The 19,399-nt window shown below is 39.3% G+C and overlaps 1 protein-coding gene and 1 long non-coding RNA gene across 5 annotated transcripts in view; one reads left to right on the top strand and one right to left on the bottom strand.

Moving 5' to 3' along the window:
* The window catches only part of LOC133270826 (aldehyde oxidase 2-like), a 43,412-nt gene that overhangs the window by 4,771 nt on the left and 19,242 nt on the right, over positions 1-19,399 (top strand). For 3 of the 4 annotated variants that reach the window (XR_009743936.1, XM_061456379.1, XM_061456374.1), the window contains exons 5-20: positions 1,722-1,848; positions 2,837-2,898; positions 3,370-3,456; positions 5,552-5,632; positions 7,925-8,069; positions 8,829-8,921; positions 10,165-10,316; positions 11,006-11,099; positions 12,122-12,231; positions 14,365-14,549; positions 14,815-14,977; positions 15,165-15,257; positions 16,482-16,651; positions 17,108-17,219; positions 18,123-18,242; positions 18,964-19,060. Coding sequence is in view for 3 of the 4 variants with exons in the window: in XM_061456379.1 (XP_061312363.1) it covers positions 1,722-1,848; positions 2,837-2,898; positions 3,370-3,456; positions 5,552-5,632; positions 7,925-8,069; positions 8,829-8,921; positions 10,165-10,316; positions 11,006-11,099; positions 12,122-12,231; positions 14,365-14,549; positions 14,815-14,977; positions 15,165-15,257; positions 16,482-16,651; positions 17,108-17,219; positions 18,123-18,242; positions 18,964-19,060 (1,891 nt within the window). In the remaining variant the exon portion in view is untranslated. The remainder of the gene's footprint in view (positions 1-1,721; positions 1,849-2,836; positions 2,899-3,369; positions 3,457-5,551; positions 5,633-7,924; positions 8,070-8,828; positions 8,922-10,164; positions 10,317-11,005; positions 11,100-12,121; positions 12,232-14,364; positions 14,550-14,814; positions 14,978-15,164; positions 15,258-16,481; positions 16,652-17,107; positions 17,220-18,122; positions 18,243-18,963; positions 19,061-19,399) is intronic. The other variant, XM_061456387.1, reaches the window with a different exon arrangement.
* Positions 1-19,399, bottom strand: part of LOC133270887 (uncharacterized) — an 80,088-nt gene that overhangs the window by 44,437 nt on the left and 16,252 nt on the right. The gene's annotated exons all lie outside the window — the stretch shown is intronic.

Here is a 19,399-nt window from a genome sequence, read left to right as displayed (position 1 = left end):
GCATCAGTGAGTTTCATTCACTCACCAGCATGGCATCTGGCCATCTCACTGAGGACCACATGCTGCGTATGCTGTAGGAAGGGATGGGTGACCCCAGGTGGCAACCAGACTGACAGGTATTATATTAAACGCATTTTCTGTGTGCCAGAGATTTCCCTCGGATTAGACCAGCTGCTTACTTCCTCCACTCTGGCTTGTCCCTGAAAAGCACAGTTTGACCACATAGATTAAAGAATATTTTCGAAATTTCCTCTATTATTTTCCAAAGGTCTTGACTGTTCTGTGCTGAGGCTCTGGTTGAGGAGATTATCTGTGTTCTGTCATTTGTGGTTAAAAATATTTGAAGTATAATTGGTGTCTAAATTGAAAGTCTTGGGCTTTATTCTGTTCTCATAATCAAGGAATTAAGGTCATGAGGGTCTAAGTTGGAGCAAGAATTATCCTTCCACTAGGTGATTGCTATGAGCATATTCCTTATGAATGGTCATACTGGGGTAGTCAAAATGCTGTTACTGGCCTACAGCTGGTAGATGATGTAGAATCGTAGAATGGGTTGGAAAGGACCTTAAAATAATGTAGTTCCAACCCCCCTGCCATGGGCAGGGACACCTCACACTAGAGCATGTCGCCCAAGGCTCTGTCCAATCTGACCTTGAACACTGCCAGGGATGGAGCATTTGCCACATCTTTGGGGACCCCATTCCAGTGCCTCACCACCCTCACAGTAAAGAACTTCTTCCTTTTATCTAACCTAAGCTTCCCCTGTTTAAGTTTATACCTATTGCTCCTTGTCCTGTTGCTACAATCGCTGATGAAGATCCCCTCTCTGGCATCCTTGTAGGCCCCCTTCAGATATTGGAAGGCTGCTGTGAGGTCTCCACGCAGCCTTCAGCCTTCTGTTCTCCAGGCTGAACAGCCTCTCCTGTCAGTTCATACAGGAGGTACTTCAGCCCTCTGATCATCCTTGTGGTCCTCTTCTGGACTTGCTCCGACAGTTCCATGTCCTTCTTATGTTGAGGACACCAGAACTGCACACAATACTCCAAGTGGGGTCTCACAAGAGCAGAGTAGAGGGGCAGGATCACTTCCTTCAACCTGCTGGTCATGCTCCTTTTAATGCAGCCCAGGATACGGTTGGCTTTCTGGGCTGCAAGCACACACTGAAGCCGGCTCATGTTAAGTTTCTCATTGACCAACACCCTCAAGTCCTTCTCCACAGGGTTGCTCTAGATCACTTCTCTGCCCAACCTGTGTCTGGGATTGCCCTGACCCAGATGTAGGACCTTGTACTTTGCATTGTTGAACTTCATGAGGTTGGAATTTGCTACCTCTCAAGTGTGTCAAGGTCCCTCTGGATGGCATTCCTTCCCTCCAGCTATCAACCAAACCACACAGCTTAGTGTCATCAGCGAGCTTGCTGAAGGCACTCTCAATCCCACTGTCCATGTTGCCAACAAAGATGTTGAACAGGATAGGTCCCAACACCAACCCCTGAGGAACACCACTTGTTACTGGTCTCCAGCTGAACACTGAGCCGTTGACTGCAATTCTCTGCATGCAGCTATTCAGCCCAATTCTTTATCCACTGGTTGGTCTATCCATCCCATTTATGTCTCTTTCAGTTTAGAGCCAAGACATACCTGAAGATGACTATTCAGAAAGCCAGTGAAGCCATATCCTGGGTTCAGAGCCTTTGTTCTCTTTCTTTCTCTTTGTTCTAGGAAAGGCTTGCCAAGTGCCATGGTTCCCAGTGTGGCTTCTGCACCCCTGGAATGGTGATGTCCATATATGCCTTACTGAGAAATCATGCCAAACCTTCCATGGAGCAGATAATTTCTGCTCTGGATGGTAGGTTTCAGACAATAAATTGTAAAGGGTATAATGAAAGGATAAATGTTTGATTGCCAAGGTCATAAGTATGATTTGAATCAAAGAGCTGTAGATGATGTTCCAAAGAGGTATTTTGTCGTAGCCCTGTTTGTTTAAAGACATCTCAAAATTGTAAAAAGGTGGTTCACACTGAGGAGTTCAAATGGGATACACAGTGGCATTCAGCACTGGCTAAGCATTTCTGAAAATTCCTGCATTTAGAGCAGCTCTTCTACACCAGCAGCCTCAATATAGAGCAAATGAGTACAGTGTTACAATGAATACAGGGAAAAAAAATAGGTTCTCTTTTGTCTGCAATTAAATACTCGCCTACCAGTAAGATGAAGTCCTTAATACAGATTTCAGCAGTTACAGGGGAAATAGATTACATGATGTTATGGCCCACTGAAATATTGACTGCTCTTCACGCAAGATGTAGTACAATAGGTTAAGTGACTTCAACTCACTTTCTAGTCACAAATTTGCTAACACTTCTATAGCTCCCAAAATAATTGACCTTTCCCACCACAAGATTTTGACTTCATGAAGGAAATGTTAGAAATTCCAGTAAAGAGTTTACTACTGCTATTAATTGCATATGAAAACTATAATAGTGATGGACGGCAATAGATTTTTGTTTGGATGATAAAATCCAAAGACTGTAGTGGTAGTACTAATCATAGTACTTACTTTTGTATACTTTTCGTAATTAATTTTTTACATACATTCATAGAAATAATATTATTAAAAATAGCCTTTAAAACAATAAATTTTAATCATACATAATAATCACTATTGAAGTAATATTTCTTATTTTTACAGATATGATTTTGCCCATGTGAGAGTAGGGACATAGATTTCATCATTTCATATCTACAGGTTTGGTGCCAGACCATTCCCAATTATGCCAGTGCTCCCAAACATTGTTCTGGTTTCTTATGGTTGATTATCGTATGGTTTGTTTCAGGTAATTTATGTCGTTGTACAGGATACCGGCCAATTATAGACAGCTGCACATTTTTTGTTGGGGTAGGTCAATATTTTCAAATATGTTTCTTATTTTGGGACAGTTGGTGGTATCTGAAAAGGCTCTTCCTCCTTGAAATACCTACCTGGAATCTAGCTTAATTCGGAAATTATTTTTGGTCGAACCTTGGGAAAATCTACCTCTTTTAGTTTTTAAATGTGTTGAGCACTTACAGCTGCCACTGGCTTTAGGTCTACATGTACCCTTGCAATGCACTTATGGATGCTTCACATCAGTTCCAATGACTTAATTCAGGCACAACTGAAATAACTTTGATTTCTTTCCATTTACTTTATGGATACTTGGGTACACAAAGGGAACTAATTCTGTGAGGCCCTATGGCTTAAGAGTTCTTCTGGAGCAACTTCAAGTGACTGAACAAATCTGCTTTGGAGCAGGAAGAATCAAAACTTTTACAAATACATCACAAATCTGCCTTGTTGTTTTTATAGAGTAGGATATGATTTCTTTAGGAGCCAGCATGTTGCCAGCTCAGAGGTACTGGACAGTGTTGCTTGGATAAGGAAGAATGTGTGTGTACATCTTCTACAGAAGGTCAAGTAAGTTAAATTAGATTTCTTTTTTTCATTATATCCAGTTTGCTTTTATAAGATTTGTAGAAAGGGACCATCTTGAAGTATGGCAGCAGCTACTTTTGCCCTAGGGCATTTAATCCAAGCTGAACTCCATGCTCTCTGCTCTTGGTGCTGCAGAAAGGTAGCACATCTGCATTGCTGTGTAGTCAGAAGGTAGACAGATTTGACCTATTTTCCACTGGGAAAAGTGACATTTTGTCTGAAGTCTCTCATCCATACTCCATATCTCAGTGACAGGCAGTGACACTTTCCAGTGACAGTGTGGATCTCAATATTATACATTTAAGTCTACTTTGTTTTGTGAGAAAGAAAATTGTTGATCAGAGACACCTTTCCTAAAAAGCTGGTCTTGATGTGAAGTTGAACTCCCTTAACAAACAGAACTTCTGCAGCCATCATCATGACTTATCTGTGTGTGCTTGAGACACCAACTCTGAATTTCTGAAGATGAAAAATAGGAAAAACTATTCCTGTGTAATGTCAGTACTTGTAAAGCCTTTCATAAGCATTATTGTGTGTTACTGTTTCCAAGATCTTCAGGGAAGAAGTGTCTCATTCTTCTGCATTCTACAGTAATTAATATATATTGGTATTGCTTCAAAATATAGTCTGCATATGCACATTCTAAAATCACAAGTCACCTCATTTGTGTTTCTTCTGGCAAAGGTTCCACAATTATATATGTAAGGGTACACATAAGGCCTTCAGAAACATCCTCCATTCCCTGTCTTTATCTTAGAACTTGTCTTCATCCACAGGCAAGAGGAGGCCATAGTGCCCTAAAATACGACTTCGTCTTGCTTCATGATGAATTGAACTTGGATAAACTTGCTCTGATTGAAAATCTTTTAAGAATCCTCTAAAGTAAAATGTCTTGATGATTGGAGGAAAAATTCTTTGGACAGTGAAAAACCTTAGAGCCCCAAGGAGTGTAACTGGATGTGTGTATATGTTTGTGCATGTGTGTATTGTCTCTGCCCCTTTAAGAACTGAAAATTGTTGGCCAGCTGCTGCCAAGGTTGTTTGAAGCATGGATCTGGCAATGAAGCCAGTTATGAAACAGCACTTACATTGGGTGTTCTCTTATTTGGCTTTCACTGGTTTGCATTCCTTGAGGTGGCTTTCATCCAAGTTAAATAGCTGGTGCTAGATTGTTGTGAGGAGCAAGGGAGACCCAGAAACTTCAGCCATTTCATCAACAGTCAGTCAGTAGACTAGGCCATCCAGAGCCAGATTTTATAGTTACCATAGCCACGACCTCTGTGCCCAGAGATAGTGACTGTCTGGAGAAGGGATTAGAGACTTCAGACTAGGATATGTCAATCTCTTTTCCTATTCAATATACTTGAGACCTGTTGCTGTCTGAAAATAAATCAGTGAGGCAGAAAAAGCTGAACAGTGCTGGTAAAAATGGCACATCCAGATTCTCCCTTCAAGTAAGCTCCTGAGAGCCCAGAAGATGCATGGCTTCAGAAAAGGCTATGCAGAAAAAAAGACATCTGTAAACAAGTAGATAAACCTAATTTTTATAGTGTACTGTCAGCATTCAGCTCTTGCAGTGCTTATGAAAGGGTAGAGAGGCTCTCCTTAAGTCCAAATCTTTCTGACCTGAGGGACCTGCTGCATTATTTGTTGTCATGCCAAACTCTCTCTGTCAGAAGGCTCCTTAACAGACCCAGTTTATGAAGAGAACATGACTATACCATCCAGCACTGCATTTTCCTGCAGTAGATATTTCACCCAATGTGGCTGCTATATGTTTGCTATGACCAGTTTCAGGAAATACTGCAAGATCTTTCTTGAGGCTTGATCTACTTCAAGCAAAGACTTGGGAGTTATTAGTATGATAGTCTTCTGTCTTTAGAGTAGTTTGTGAATAGGTAGAGTTAAACATTAAAAATCAATATGGGCATATTGAATTTTTGAATGCAACTCAACGTGTAAAATGTCAAAACTCAATGTCACCTATGGAAAGAATCTCATCTGATGACAGACTTGCCACTTACTCTAAATATATGCATTTTTCCCCCTCCCTCCTCTTCCCCAAACTTCTTTGCAGATTCATTCAGGTCTTTGCAGTCCAGAAGAATTCCCATCCATGGATCCAACACAGGAATTTATATTTCCTCCTGAACTAATGGTAGGCTTTACTGACATTTGTTATCATGCAGGCATGACTGAGTTTCTGCAGATGTTGAAAATTTAACGTTTTTGTTAAGTTGAAAGATCTATCCTCAGATAAACAGAAAAGATCAGTTTTAGTGAAACATAATGAGACATTTTAATGTGGATAATCTATATGTTGTCATTACTACAAATAGCTGATGTTTTCAAAAAGAAATTGTTTGTCTCTCCAGAACCAAAACTGTATTTCCAGACTTCTCCCAAAAGAACTCCTTAATTAGAACCATTTTATTTTGGACCGGTTAGCCTTCTTTGTGGAATATAGTATTTTCCTTGAAAGTCCCCAGATGAGCTTCTCCATCTTTTCTGTCTTATAATTCTCTGTTGGATTCAAGTGACCACAGGACCCATTGTTTCCTTCCACCTGGTACATAGACCCTGGCAACCTGAGACTGGACTTACATGTGGGAAATGCTGAAGGAGGACAAAGGATTTGGAGAGAAAAAAAGAGGGTTTACTGAAATAGTCGTTGGAGAGTCACAGAAGGACAGATGGAAACTTGAAAGGAGGAGGTGGAAAGTGCCCAGGATCTGCAGAGAAAGGCATGAGAAAAGAGATGTGAAAATAGTAGTGCAGGATTTACCCAGACCAGACTAAGCAGACCCCAAGCAGGCAGGTCCAGGCTGGTTTTTTTTATCCACTCATGTTTCAATAGCTTCTTACGAAATTCTTTGTTTGCGCTCCTCTTGCAAATATTTGTGGGCACTTCTTGCTGCTGTTACACAACCACCTACCTCAGAGGCACAAAAGTTCATTTGAATTCAGAGAAAGCCTGGCATGGTTCTTTGATTTATTACTGTGTTACAGAATGCTATTTGCTGCTTTATAAACATTGGTTGTAACTTACAGGTTCCTTCTTTAATGTTTGCTCTTCAAGACCAGAACATGCATAGTCACGCATAAACTCCTTTATGAAATTGTGAAGTGGAAGGCAGGTTTGTCTTTCTGCTACTTGACCTGCCTTTGAGAGACTCATGCTTTAAGAATGCAGCTATTACATTGCTGTTTTGCAACTTTTATACTTGCATTGAAGATCTTGGCTAAACTTCTGCTGGTCAGCCAGAAAGAAGGCACTGTCATCTGCTCTATGTGTTCAGACTGAGATGCCAGGAGGAGTGAACTTTTCCAGGCTACACAAGGTTTTTAACATGACCTTGAGAGCTTGTTCAAGTCCCATTGGAATCTGTTTAAAGCTATCAGTAGATTTAAACAGGTTTGGCATCAGGCCCCATGTTGAGAAATTAAACCTGCTTGGTGATTATGCTTTAAGTGTCTGGAGTACTAAAATAAAGCATGTGGAATGCAGCTGTGAAGATATTCAGGCAGTAATACTTCGTAACAAATGCTTCTCTGACAGGAAGGATGCCCACACCACTAAGATTATGACTGGTTCCACAGACACATGTCACCTCTTTCGTGTTTCAGGCATGTCCTTAACCTAAAAGGCCAGTCCATAGTTGCAGCAGTTCTCTGGCTTGTCCACTGGTCTGTTCATTGCATTGTCTGCAAAGACAGGTGTTTTTCAGTGATGGCTTTTGCATTTTTTGAAATCATGATTCCACATGGCACTTGTCAAACGTGAAAAGAACATATATGGTATCCTCAGGGGAAAATAAGGGTATGTTTACTTTTGTAAGAGAGGAGATGCCTGAAAACCACTTCGATTAAACAAAAATGTAAATACCGATCAACTATCCCAAGGACATAGTAATTCTCAAAAGATTAGACCTTGCAGACAAATTGGAAGTAGGTAGTTTAATCTTAAAAAGACATTTTACATACTATAGAAATTATTTTGGGTTTAGTAACGCGGATACAAGACACTCAGCAAATAGGGATGCGTGATCTCCCTAAGAGAATGGACTTCTTACATTCTGTCACGTATGCAGTGAGATTTTGGCATCCTCATTTCCCACAAAGTTCAGTCATATTGCTTTATTGTTTATATCATATATAAAGGGAGTCTTTTGGGATCATCAGAGCAGGAGAAAGGAAAATGTAAGATTAATTGTCTCTTACCACTCATTTAGTCTGTCTCTTACCAAGTCATTTAGTTCATTCTTATCTCATTTTCTTGAGCAATAATACAGTTATGATAAAAGCTCAGAGTTGTACAGCACTACAGGAACCTCAGAAGAAAAGCCTCATGAATGTCTCACTGTCTATCATGACAGTGTCCTACTTAGCAATATGGTGGTTTATATTTTTATTAGTCAAAATTACCAAATCTTTGTCATTTCCATCACAGAGGATGGCTCAAGAGCAGCAAAAAAGAACTTTGGTTTTCCGTGGCAAGAGAACAACATGGATTTCTCCCCCTAGCCTGAAGGAGCTTCTGGAGCTGAAAGCCAAGTATCCAAAGGCACCCCTGGTTGTGGGGAACACCAGTGTGGGTATGGAAAGATAAAAGATCTTTTGACCCAAGGATTATATTATGCAGTAGGCACATAATCTTGCATTTTATCTTCTGGGGATCCTAAAAAGGGTGTGGCATTTGTTCAATAGTACACTCCCATGGTGCAATACTTGGCAAAGTATCAAAATGGCAAACATGTCTAAAAACTTCAGGCTCTTTCACATGAACTAAAAGCTCTCTGTTGTCGTCAGATCAACCTCCAAAAGCAGCCACTGCACAGTAAAGAAGGCTACCATGGAAAGCCTAAGGTTTACAAGAACAGAGGTCATGAGATAATCTAGTTACTAGATGTATAAATTAGTTTGGGAATAGTTTTTTTAAAAGATTGCACAAGAAGAGAAAAAAGGAAGCACAAAAATTATGTAGCTCTTATGGAAAGGTGGAGTGAGTAGCTAGAAACATGGTGAAGCAGCTGTGAAATTGTGTAAATCTCTGAGGCCAGAGGTGAAACATGAATGCAGTATAGGAAAGGACCAGAAACCAGTTCAGAGGAGAAAGAAGCAAGAGTCAGGAAAGAGAATACTGGATTTAGGACTTCAGATCAGCTTTTGGCCTGAAAGAAGCAAATGAAGTGGGCCTTGTAAAAGGAGTAAAATGTGATATTCAAGATACTGCACAACAGTAGACTTTGAATCTACTTGGTAGCAGTGGTTTTGAAGTTTTCAGTCTCAGTGTCAAGGAATATGGTTAATTCTTAAACAGATCTCTGATCATACTATCATACTTTGCCTTTTAGGACTCAAAAAAAATCACCATGGTACCTATTATCCAATCATTCTTCATCCTGTTAGGATTCCAGAGATGCATGTTGTGAGTAGCACAAACAATGGTAAGTCTCCAACTTACCTCCACTGATGGTACAAGCAGTGATGACTGAACTTGGAGTTTGTATTTTGACACCAGAAGCAGTTAGAACTATTGACTTTCATTCATGTTGAATATTTTGATTTTTTTTTTCACTAAGCCTTTTAACCAGCATGTCAGTTTACCTGTGATCTGGACATAATGGATGGTGACAAACCATTTATGAAACCTTTCTGCAAGAATATATTTGTTCAAATCTCAAATTTCTGTAGACAGCAAGCACAGAGGAAGGCCCTAAGTCAGCTTTCTCTGTTTTATGTTTTCACCAGTCAACTTTTTATCACAACCATTGATCTCACAAAGTTCATAGAACATAGATTAGGCTAGAGCTAGTTTTTCAACACAAAATATTCAGGCATAAATTTCCAATAAAAAAAAATCATGACATTTTCTTTGGAGCAACTGATCTGGGTTCTCAGCTAATAGAAGTTATCACAGGTGCAGTGACATCACATGGGCTGTACTAATGTCCATTGGTCGAGAATCCAATCTGGTAGATGCATGAACTCCATGAGTGGAGGCACTACAGCTGTAGCAAAAGAAGGAATGTAGCACATTCCCCATGGGAAATCAAGCTGACATTTTGATACAATTTCTCTCCTTATGTTCTCCAGGCTCCATGATTCACAGCAATTGCTGAATTATAAATATTTTTTAATTATTATGCTAATATCAGTGCAACTCTGCATTTAAGTAGATCCATCAATAAAAGACTACTCTAGAACATGGCCCTTTTGTTCAGAAAAAAACCCACTATACAACACTTGAAGACTTCTCTGCAGGCTTACCTCAGTGTTTACTGAAGTCTATAGTAGTGACTTCTCTGATACTACTGGAAGTGTGATGAAGAGTTTGCAGATTAGTCTTGGAAGATTCAAACAAGTCAGTCACCCTTCATCTTAGTGAGTAAACTGCTGTTTTTTTCTTTGGGGATACACAGCACAGAAAAGGCATGTGCATTGGTTTGTGCAAATATGCAAAGTATATTCTTCAGGTATGTGTTTATACTAGGAACCATCACTAAATAAGCAAGTAATATTTGCATTTCTTATTGCATGTAATATAAAACACGTTTTGGTGGTTTTTGTCTTTTTCATCCTGCTGACAAAATCCGTGCACAAAAGCAAATCTTTAAAGGCCTTATCAGTTATATATTGCATTTATATTGTGGCCCTATGATTTCACTGTTTAAGTTCATTTCATTTCAGGGCTAGTAATAGGAGCTGCCTGCTGCTTGGCCCAGCTCAGAGACATCCTGACGGAGGCAGTCACAAAACTTCCACAGGAGAAAACAAAAATCTACCAAACTCTCTTGCAACACCTGAGAACTCTAGCTGGAGAACAGATCAGGAGCATGGCAGTATGTATTCAGCACTGACAGTAAATAAACCAACACTACAGATATATATATGTGTGAATGCCACTTACATATACATGGAGAAAATCTGTGTGAGGGTGGGATCATGCCTCAAAAAGCTAAATAGTTAAAAACATCACAAAAATTGTATGAAATAACTGGGAGTCCTACTTTAGTATATCAGGTTCAAATATCCAGAGAACTGTAACCAAAGAAACTCCTACTATTCCTGCTCACTGGTTGAGCAGAGAACTGGAAGAGGTGAGCAAGGAAAAGTGGAGTTCTCTTATAAGGTACTGTAAACCAATCATACTTTAGCTTGACTATCAACACATAGCTGTTTATCCATCATATATTAAGCATCTCTGATCTTGTCCCTGATTTTCCTTTAAAATTTCCTTCTATCAATACCTTGTATTTCTTCTCCAACTAAGGGAACGGCGATCTCTTTGGGGGGCAGTGGGCAGAAAAGTAAATCTGGTCTCTCTCGACAGAGATGGTATGAGAAAGGACTTTTGAAGGAAAGAGTAAAGTAAATCACATTGAAAAGTACAAAGGTAGAAGTTCAGTTAAGATTGAACAAAACAAATACAAGTTCTTCCAACAGGCCGTTAATAAAATGGGATTATGATACAGATTGCTGTTACATGTAAAAAGGGCAAACCTAAAAATAACCTAACTTTTTGTTAAAGTCTTTAGGAGGACACATTGTAAGCAGGGGATCAACATGGGACTTGAACCCAATCTTATCAGTTGGCAAATCTGTCCTCAACTTGGCATCAGAAGGTAAGCTTTGGATGCCCTGCCAAATGTCTTTGCCAGATGGGCAGAGCACTGCAACAGAGAAATACCGATATAGGTAACAATTTTCAAATGAAACACTACTGTGCATCTCCTTGATGAATTAGAATGGTACATGTTGCTGAATAGACAACATTATCTTGGTATTTGCCTGTCATTTTAACTGGCAAAAAGTGTCTGCCAGCAGGAAACAGTCTTTCTGTTTCACAAGACAAAAAGGAAACATCTAGCAATCTCATGAAAGGGAGGTGAGCAGGCCTGACAGGTAGAAAAGTCCCCTTTCTGCACTGCCTCTGGCTATATTGCTCCATTTATCAGACAGGTTAGCTTTACTAACACTACTGTTTGCTTTTATTGCTTATGTTTCTCTCATTTTAAGGAAAATTTTGTTTCATTCTCTAGGGTAATGCACCTAGAAATTTCTCTTGAAGTCACTGGTACTTTTGTGCATATGTGTGTGCATGTATATACATGGGCATCATGTTTAAATAACACTTCAGTAATCAAGACCAAGCAAGTCCCATCCATGTCGCATAGAATCTGTGGGTACTTTGGAAAATCTTGGCAACAGTTTCTACCATCTTTGAACTGAAGATATACAGGGCTGATTCTCCATCTCAGTACAGTGCTTGATAATTTCTTAAAATCTTATTGTGCTGTAATGATTTAATGATCAAAAAGATTTTGAGCAGAAACAGAATAGCCATATTTGAATTTAAATCACTGTTTTTCTGAACGTTATTGCACTTGTAAGATACACGTTTTCTCATATTTTATGTTTGATGTGGATCTTTAGCATTCATATAGGGAAATGTATTGCACTTAACATGTACCATAAGATTAGCCTTTCCTCTCAAAGGCTAGATCCTGAATGGAATGGGCTGTACTAAGGCCATATTGCCCTTAATATATTCTTTTGCACAGATGCAATGAAATTTGAATCTGCAATGCAGAAACGTTTCCTTTCTGCTTGACATTCAATAACAGACTACAGTTTTCTCCAACAGATGGTGAAAGACAGATTCTTTTAAATGATCAGTTTCTTGCTGGCTGTGAGAATGCAGACATAAAGGCCAAGGAGGTCATTGTTTCTGTTCTCATCCCATACTCGCTGAAGGTAAGACCCTGATGTTTCAGAGGTTTAATTTGGATTCCACTGTAGTTACTATGAATACTTCCATTGTTTTCAGAAGGCATTGAAAAAGCAGGTTACTACTGCTTTGGAAGTAGTTAAGAAAGTTATAGCATCTCTCCATCACCTCTTCCACTTCTTCTACTTCTTTGGGCCTCTTACTACTTTTTCTCTACTCTTAAATATGCACTTGTGCCCCTTCCAGACACAGAATTTTGGGCTGCCTGAATATCTTGAGGAAAAGTGTCATATTGTCACACAGTTTTCAGCAATAATGCTCATTTCTGGCCTCTTCTCAGTAAGTAATTAGCAGTTTACACTGAAGAGTCCTGAGCTGTCCTTGCAACTCCTGGCAAAATAAGGTCCTAATTACTGTGACCAAAGGTGGCAGTATGTGGTTTTAGGGTGCTAGGGGCAGAAGAAAGGGTGTCATTGTTACTGTGTTCTAAGATACTGCTCTAATGGATGTGAGGAAGGGTACGGGGCAAGTAGAGGAAGACCAAGCTACAAGCTAGTGTGTTGTGATTGAAGTCAGTGAGGGAGTGACCACAGGAGTCTGCCAACCTTGACATCAGAGGGTCTGTCCCCAGAGTAGCTGCCTGCTGCAATCCCACATACTAAACCTAGGTGGCCTCATGCTGGAAGAGTGTTTCTGTCCATGGCAGCAATGGCAGCTTTCCCATGAAAAATGAGATTCCTATGAGTTCAAGGCCTACAAAAGCATAATCTTGTGTTGGCAGCAGCAACAGTACTTCTGCTGCCCAGAAACTTTGAGCCTTAGTGGTGATTTGAGAGACAAACAGCCTGGAAGAGAAAATTAAGGAGGAATGGGCTATTTCCCTCCACGAAGTAAAAGAAAGAAATCCCAACCTGCTTTGTCCAGTGACAAGTTGTGCCACAGAGCAAAGGCTATCACAGAGGGTATTTCAGAGTCTTACCTTTCAGAGAGAGAGAGTTGCATCGAAGAACAGCAGAGGTGGAGACAACAAAATGAACAGAAGAAAACAGCACTGCTAGCAAACTCAGAAGAGCAGGAAGATTGTCTGTCAGCCATCTCATGGAATAACATGAGATTAAGAAGCCTCACCAGAGGAAATTAACACTGTTTTCGGAAGAGGCTGCTTCTGCCACTCACTTTTGTCCTGAATCACCTTTTTGATTAACTGCTGACACAATGAAAAGGCACATGCACACTTTTTTTGCAAGACTTGTCAACAGAAAGTGCAGATGGAACCCTGGCTGTCAGTTTTCCCTCTTGCTCCTGTCAGCTGCTGGCTTTTCCTTTTGGATAGCTTGTTGTGAACATTGCTTCAGTGAAGCAATCTAAATCCCGTTGAAAGGATTTTCCATCTCTGACAAGACCCACTGTAAAACATGTAATCCTGGGTTTTACACTTGTCATGAGAATATCACATACTCATAGTAACAGATCTTACCTGCTAACCCCTACTTTAAAAGTTTTGTGGCAGTCTCAATCTGAAGTTTCTTTCTGGGGCTACAGTTCTTCAAAGGTCTCTTTGCCTTTCTCTTTCTCTTTCATGTCTGATCATGAAAGAAATTGCTATTATTTTTTCTTTTAAAATATGTGAATTTGTCCCCAGAACAAAACATTTCTGACAGTAGAAAACCCAGCTGCTTCTAGTGCCTCCCTCAGTAAATGTCATTACCGTAGCATAAAATGTAAAATCTCTTGAGTGTAAAATCTTCACAAAATAAGGTTCCTTAGCACAGTGGGGCCTCCATGTCCTGGAGAAGAAGCCACAATTTTCTAAGCTGAAATTTCAGAGAACATATCAGCCATATATGAAGTGGTTTATACCAGGACTGCTATTCCAGCACTCTGAAGTCATTAAACCACTGATAGAATTAAAAATTTGGCATGTTTTCTTACACGTAGATAACCTCAAATAACGTCCCCTCTTAGTATGTCCATCTATGATTAGCTTAATACTTCAAGACAAATAAAAAGTTTACCTGAACCAGTAACTGTAGCAAGCGTTCTTTAAAATGTTGCTTTATTTGGACAATGCTAAAAATCAGAATATAAGGAATAGTAGGTTTGTTTTCTTTCAGTCAGTTTCTGCCATTGATTGAATTTTTCTTTATTTTCCCCATTAGGATGACTTTATTTCAGCCTTCAGGCAGGCTGAAAGTCAGAAAAATGCTTTTTCCATAGTGAATTCTGGAATGAGAGTCCTCTTCAATCCAGGCACAGATACTATTGCAGATCTGAGTATTTTGTATGGAGGCATTGGCTCAACCACGATCAGTGCAAGGAAGTCCTGCAAGAAGCTCATAGGAAGGTATTGGATATTGTAATGCATTTAAGCAAAGTGCAGGAGCCATGGTGTGATGCATGGGCTCTGTTTGATTCTGCAGTGGAAATTCTGCCAGATGGAACCCATAGACACTCACAATCTGTATTTGACCTGTCCTCCCTAACAGTAGGTTATTTCTTGATATAACTTCTGCTAATCCATTTACAACTTCCCACATACTTTACAATAGCTCTAAATTCCTGTTAATGTTGAAGAAGTGTGTGCTCATGTTAGTCTGTTTTTCTACCAGGCAATGGAATGATCAGATGCTGAATGAAGCTTGCAGACTGGTGCTGGAGGAAATTTTCCTCCCTCCATCAGCTCAGGGTGGAAAAGTGGAATATAGAAGAACTCTGCTTGTCAGCTTCCTTTTCAGATTTTACCTGAAAGTGTTACATGGTTTATATCAGATGGTAAGGATTGGACAAAAATTGCATACCCACATCAGCATACATGCTGCAGGAAGACCCTGCTTTTTTGAAGATTAAGGGGTGTGAGAGGGAAGAGTAAATGTGCTAGGCTTTACTTCAAAATATGTGAAGGGAAAACTTACATTTTAGAAATAAGGGGCTGCCAACGCTGCTTTGACCTTTCTTTCAGTATCCCTTCAGGTATGCTGAGCTCTCACAGGAGAGGATGAGTGCTTTGGGATTGCTACAAAGTGGTGCTCCCCAGGGTGTCCAGATCTATCAGGTGAGGTGTGTTTGTAGCTAGAACTGCCACAGATCATCTGTTTTAAAGAATATTTTGCCCTTCTATCTTTTCACTCCAAAACCTCTACTAATTGTAATGTGAAGCTGCTGGAACAGTTGACCCTGTGAGAAATCTTTAATATTTTTGTAGATTTCCTGTCTTTCAGGGTACAGGTGCACTCATTGCTCTCAAGGTGTTCTGCAGTATCAGGCTGTCCTGACACAAGCACAGCTTCTGGCTATGCAAGAGCTCAGGAGAATTTAGTTTAACTGTCCAATGGGCCTCAGTACAAATGGAATAACCTACTGCAGCATCTCTGTGACTGTTCCAGCCTTAAAGATTTATTTGAAAAGCCACAGTATGAAAGGTGGTTGCAAAAAACTTTTCTCAGTAGAAGATTTTTATTTAAAAAAAAAAATTAATTTTCATCAAGAATTTTCAACTGTTTTTTTTTTTGTTGCAAAATTGAAAAATTTTTTAAGATAGATTTTTTCTTATCAGTTTTCCAACAAAAACTTTTATGTGTCAGCCAAAATTTGTTTGTTTTCCTGTAAGAAATTCAGTAAAAGCCCAAACAAAACATAAATGTTGGAAGATTTTCAGGATCCCTGATAACAGTTCACATTAACTTGAAACAGAGTATCAGCAATTCAACAACAGAGAGCTCCAAAGCTGTCTTATCATTAAGTGTGTCTGAAATGCATTCAATTCCAGGCTGTCTTTGAATTTAACTAGCAAACACATGGATTAAACCATTTTTTTAGTCTTGTCAGTGCTGGCCAGAATATTAATTTACCTGTCTCTTAAGGGAGATAGGCAAGAAGGAATTAGAGTGATCACTGAATATAATTCTGAATTCAGATATGTTTTCTCCAAAGTAAACAATGTGAAATATGGTTGTTTGAAGCAGTGGTGATGCTGTGGTCTGTAAAAGTGTGGCTTGCACAAGAATGCTATCAGAAGCAGTATGGACCCAGCAGACAGACTAGCTGTAAGATCCAGAAGATTTTAGTTCACCTTTGTCTGCTGTGGTTCCACTGCATGAACTAGTAATTTTGTCCCTTATACCATTGTTTTTCTCAGTTCCCCCCCCCCCATTTATTTGGGAATTCTAGATGATTTCCACATGGATTTTATGATCACAAAATATGCTCAGAAGATGTTTGAGTAAAGCTTTCTGTACTTGCTGTTCTGGCTTGCAGATAATCTGTTCTTATTCTGCAGGATGTTGACCCAGGACAGTCTCCACAAGATCCTGTGGGCCGTCCCATCATGCACCAGTCTGGTATTAAGCATGCCACTGGTGAAGCAGTTTACATTGATGACATTCGTCCAGTGGATGGAGAACTTTCACTGGCTGTGGTCACCAGTATTAAAGCCCATGCAAAGATTATGTAAGTAAGAAAAAACTATAAGCATGTAAATATATTAACAAGTGCTTTCTATTCTTATTGTCAGATATGACAGTATTATGACTTATGTATTGTAAATGAGGTAAGGATTTCTTTACTGCAAGCTTTAAATAGTGTTAGATATGGACAGAAGAGTCCATATTAATGCATTCATTCCTTTTAGTACAAAAAAATGTAGAAAGAAAATATATTCTTAGATTTTGTATGTACTGGAGCTAGAATTTGAAGAGCTATTCTATGCCATGCATACACAGATGCCTTCCATTTATTTTTTCTCAACATGCTAATCAAGACTTTTACACTTTTTTCTCTATGTAGAGGTCTGTGGTGAGAATACCAAGTGGATTATGTTTATCTCCTGAAGTTCACTGAATTACTTTTACTAGAGATAATTGCACCATGTACTGCACTAATTTATTTGCATGTTCTACTTTCCAGATCAATTGATGCATCAGAAGCCCTTCAGGTGCCAGGAGTGGTTGATGTTGTGACAGCAAGAGATATTCCGGGGGAAAATGGCAAGGATGAGCAAGCATATGCAGAAGATAAGGTATTTCTTGCTTCTGGAGGAGTGTCTAGACCTTTTGCTTTAGTTATTTACAAAAAAGGAAAGTGAGTTTGCAGGTATCATCCTATTGCAATGAAATGAAATGAAGTGCAAGAGCTATTAATGCAGTGCCAGCCAGACGGGGCTGAACAGAATTACCGTTCCCCAATGAGAGAGAAAGGAAAACTCCCTTAAATAACTTGGGATTGAACTAAGGCAGCCATGACTCCTTAAGGGCTGATAAACAAGTTATTGTAATGGATTCTGAGAAAGTATGAAATAGCCGTGGCATTTGAGATTATTTCAAAGATGAAACAAATAAAGTAAGAGTTGCCCAGCTAGAACCAATATGAAATTAATTTCCAGGTTAAACACTAAAACATAGCAATGGGAGACAATACTGTTTCTTTTTTTTTGAGCATCAGCAGAGCTAAGAAATTCATAGGATCTATGCTACAGAATGTCCCAGGCCTCAGGCTGTATCCATCACAAGTGACACTGTTGCAGGATATTTGCAGTGGGACAGGCATAATTCCTAAAGCATTGCTCTTACGTCTCTAGGCCTTCTTGTATGGGTTTCTTAAATTTCTGAGTATAGGCAAGGAAAAGCAGTCAGTGCCAGACAGGGTGTTACTTGGCACAGTATCTGGCCGAGGATGAGCACAGGGGAAACGTTCATGGCTACTAATGTCTCCAGGATTTCTAGTGCTAAAAATGTTGCAGCAGATGAAAGATGCTCTTAGACGTCTCATCTAATGAAGGCAAGTCTGTACGGGGATAGTATTCTTAGAGAAACAGAATATAAAAGTGGCGTTTGAGCAAAATCTATTTCCACAAAACACTCTCTGTACTGGAACTTAACCACTCTGTGTATTTTAACATGGGTAATACATTGGTGTGTTGCAGGTGATTTGTGTTGGTCAGATAATCTGTGCTGTGGTTGCAGAGTCACTGACTCAGGCAAAGTGTGGGGCTGAGAAAGTGAAGATAGTGTATGAAGATCTGGAGCCAGTTCTGACCATTGAGGTAACAATCTGTCTCCTTTTCCATGTCTGATAAAGGTCTTAAGTTACCTCACTAGTTGTTTACCTCCTTACACAGAGCTTTGCCATCCTTTAGAATTTTCTTTTTTTCCTTCTATTTTGGTATGAGATATGACTTTATTGGTTCTGAAGTGCAAAAAGTTTATAAATTGAGTCCAAAGTTTTGATTTTGGAAACACAAAAAATATCTTACTAGGTTCTTACTCATCCAGTATATCGGAGACCGGTCTTTTTAGATCTAGGACAAAATTGCTAAAGAATATTCAAAAAGTTTTAAGCAAGCAATTCTATGCCTCCAGGAGCCAAATTCCCAGCAGGAATAGGTGAGTATAGAACTAAATTTGAGATCTTATATTTGCAGAAGTTCTAGAATCACACATCCCGCACCCAAGTTCTGAAAATTTTCAAGTCTGGCAGGTTTTGAGTAGCCAGCAGTCTGATTCTGAAATATTTTCAACAGCTCTGAATTCCATTAACAGGCATGTAGTATTTCTAATCTGGGGGAAGAAGAGAATTATATGAATTACAAAAAATTAAATAAACAGAAGCTCTCTGATGGTGGAATGACTCTCCTGGTCTTTCTAGTCACAACTGCTTGTCTATCCAAAAAAGGATCATATGAAAGATTATGCTATGTAAAAATCATATGACTTTCTGATTTACAATTAACATTCTGTTTGTGGATGTTTTTTTTATTGCTGCAGGATGCAATAAAACATAATTCATACATTACTGAAGAAAGGAAAATAGAAAAAGGAGATATTGAGAAAGGATTCAAGTCTGCTGATGGAATCATAGAAGGTAGTTCGTATATGTAGTGCATCAGGCAAGGGGAGGAGAGTTATGCTAGTCCAGAATCTATTTCCAGCTGGCCACTGGAAAAAACAAAACAAAAAAAAACCCTTTGTGGTTGATGTTTTCCTATTCATTGGGAATGGACATAAAATGTTCACATTTAAAGGAAGTTTACTAACAACTGCTAGCCACATTGACTAAACATTATAGTTAAATAAGGCTTTGTTTATGGGTGTTGGCTAATTTAATTTATCCCGTTTTAATCTGACTGCTTGATTTAGGGATAATCCCAGAAACAAGGGGATCAGAGTAAACTCCTACAGTCAACAATTTTACCATCTTCAA

The sequence above is a fragment of the Pezoporus flaviventris genome, unplaced genomic scaffold (genome assembly GCF_033815535.1).
Source record: "Pezoporus flaviventris isolate CSIRO_AGI_PZ_B2104156 unplaced genomic scaffold, CSIRO_AGI_Pfla_v1 ptg000001l, whole genome shotgun sequence".
Taxonomy (NCBI): Eukaryota; Metazoa; Chordata; class Aves; order Psittaciformes; family Psittacidae; genus Pezoporus; species Pezoporus flaviventris.
Note: the sequence above shows the minus strand (reverse complement) of the source record. Positions and strands in the feature narration are given on the sequence as shown.